General features: G+C 39.6%; 1 protein-coding gene across 2 annotated transcripts in view; it reads right to left on the bottom strand.

The window, feature by feature from the left end:
• Positions 1–1,722: 1,722 nt before the first annotated feature.
• LOC105559833 (myrosinase 1-like) overlaps positions 1,723–2,489 on the bottom strand; it is a 4,651-nt gene continuing 3,884 nt past the window's right edge. The window contains exons 7-8 of one of the 2 annotated variants that reach the window (XM_012008439.1): positions 2,111–2,262; positions 1,723–2,022 (exon numbers count right to left, since the gene is read on the bottom strand). In XM_012008439.1, the coding sequence (XP_011863829.1) occupies positions 2,118–2,262 (145 nt within the window). In that variant the 3' untranslated portion in view covers positions 1,723–2,022; positions 2,111–2,117. Of the gene's footprint in view, positions 2,023–2,047; positions 2,263–2,489 lie in introns of those variants that run through there. The other variant, XM_012008438.1, reaches the window with a different exon arrangement.

The following is a 2,489-nucleotide window of genomic DNA, read 5'->3' as shown; positions in this document are numbered from 1 at the left end:
CGGATCCATTCGAGAAATCAAATATCATTTGAACCGGGACAATAAAATTAATCGTGAAAACGGCACCTTCCACGCCTCGTCCCGCCTTTCCATCACAAATTTGTTCGGCTCTCCCGCACGGCGCACAGCTAATCTCACCCGCGGGATTCCGAGGCACGGATTTTCGGTTTACGCGCATATATTGTGCATATACAATATTTACATTAGAATGTAAACGATCTTCAAGCGGCCCGAGTTGTTGGCGCGTATGCATATTCCTGTCTAGACATCTCTTAGTACTTCGTCGAAATCGTCGAGTCGGCTCGCGCGGCCCGTTTAATATGTATGAATACATAATTATCGAGTTACGGACTATGCACGCGCAGGCTCGCGTGTGTTTACGTGGTATAATTTGATACGCTGCGAGTTATCCAAATTGTACCAATTATGCGTAAATTATTGTGTGCACGGGGATGATGCGGTACACACGTCGCGTGGGTGCAATTAACATCCGCGAAACCGATACTGAATGACCAAAGATGCCCGGGAATGCTGACGAATATTCGATTATAAATGGTAACAATATATACTCGGTGTCGGCGCCGACGTCATCCGCGTATAATATTGAGATTGAGTGAACCAGACATTGAGATAAGGGTATCTCGACGAAGCAAAACGTAAGTACTAATTGGACGTACTATATGTTTTCAATTTTATGTGCACGCCGAGTAATTCGGTGTCATCGATCTTGCAAATTTGTGTCGCGCTCGCCTTTCGTTGGTGGGCTTTGAGTACCTACATTCTTCACGAGGTGTCGATGAACGTGATACGAGTGCACGTACAACGACGCTCGTGGGTAATTACACAAGATTCTGCTTACCGAAGCGCGATCTGTTATTTCCGAGACTCCTTTTTTTATTAGCCAGCGATGTGCATAGAAAGCTGTATAAACGAGATAGGCGCCAGAAAGCAATCGCAGCATCACCCCTTGCCGTCCCAACCTACTCGCTTTTGTTTAACACCTTATCTCACCTACTGGCAGTACGATCTACCCAGCGCAAGAGAGTAAACCTCGGCATCGGAGTAAACGAAGATGGACCGCTACTCTCTCTTGAATTATTATACGTGTCCTTCACTACCAATCATTCTACGGTTACTGTTTCATATTACAAGAAATACTTCTTGATAACGTCATTGCATGAGACTGTAAATATAAAAAATTTACGGAGTAATTCGATTAATGAATTTGATATTTAGATTTGATACCTTAATTTTAATCTAACATTGTTAAAAAATTTTGCATTTATCTTACAGGCACCGTCCAGAACCGTTCCACTGAATTTCACTAGATTGAGAAGGTTCGCCGGAATAAAAATAATAAACTGTATACGCCATAATGAGTTACTTCGTTCCACTGAAAGCGCACTCGTTACTTTTCCAAGGTTTTCGCTTTGAACATGGTGAAAGATATTTCCCGAGAGTAATGGCATGCGATTACTCCTTTTTCAAAACCAGTACTTCGTTTATTTCTCGAATCACGATTGCTATGGTTGCTTTTCACAATCTGACTGATCGTAGATCGAAATATTCTATATGTATATTATAAGAAAAAATACTAGATACTTTTGACAATTCTATAGCTTCTACCGTATTGCCATTGTTACCAAGTCAGTAACCCATTTTGTATAATCTAGATGCATTTGTTATCTATAATAATTTTAGCAGTAAATAAATAATAGCGGCATCACTGTTCAAACTTAGGCAAATGTATATTCTAACATATAAACAACTAGTCTCAGCATATTTCAGACCGACGGATAAACCGCTGACCAAAATCATATACACCAATGCCTACTACTGCCCAGTTGACATTACTTATCTTATCATCATAATTTATCTTATTTTATCTTGTTTTATATTGTTTTATCTTTTAAAATTCTTTATAATATCTCAGCACGGCTAACTAACGCCTACTAATGCCCACAAAATGCCTAATAATACCCGAACTCTGTAGGTGCACCACAATGTCCTCAGCGGTTTCCCCTTGTTTCAGACAAAGAGCGGAATATTCATTGAAAAAATATTTTATATATATATCATTCAACATAAAATTAAATATGTTCAAACATACGTATGATTCAAACAATATTTGCTGTGATTTGATGAGCGTCAAGAGAAAGTTTTCCAGTCGCAATAACATTTTTATACCAGTTCATGGACCATTTTGGAGTTCTTGTTCGATTCGGATCCGTGAAGTTAACGCTTACCACGCCGAACCGTTCTCTGTCAGAATAATAAAAAAATACATATACAGGGTGAGTCTTTCCATATCCGACAAAATTTTTGAGAAGGTAGAACGGATCGAGATGAATAGAAAAGTCCTGTACCATTTTACAATTTTCGTAATAGTTAACGAGTAATTAATTATTAAAAATGGTTGTCTTAGGCCGGCCTACCGCCCAATTCGAGCGCGTGGCGAGATGTGCGCATAGCAATATCGATCGCCAGGC

The sequence above is a fragment of the Vollenhovia emeryi genome, unplaced genomic scaffold (genome assembly GCF_000949405.1).
Source record: "Vollenhovia emeryi isolate VEMERY1.0 unplaced genomic scaffold, V.emery_V1.0 DF939252.1, whole genome shotgun sequence".
In the NCBI taxonomy this organism is placed as follows: domain Eukaryota; kingdom Metazoa; phylum Arthropoda; class Insecta; order Hymenoptera; family Formicidae; genus Vollenhovia; species Vollenhovia emeryi.
This window is presented reverse-complemented; position numbering and strand designations above follow the sequence as displayed.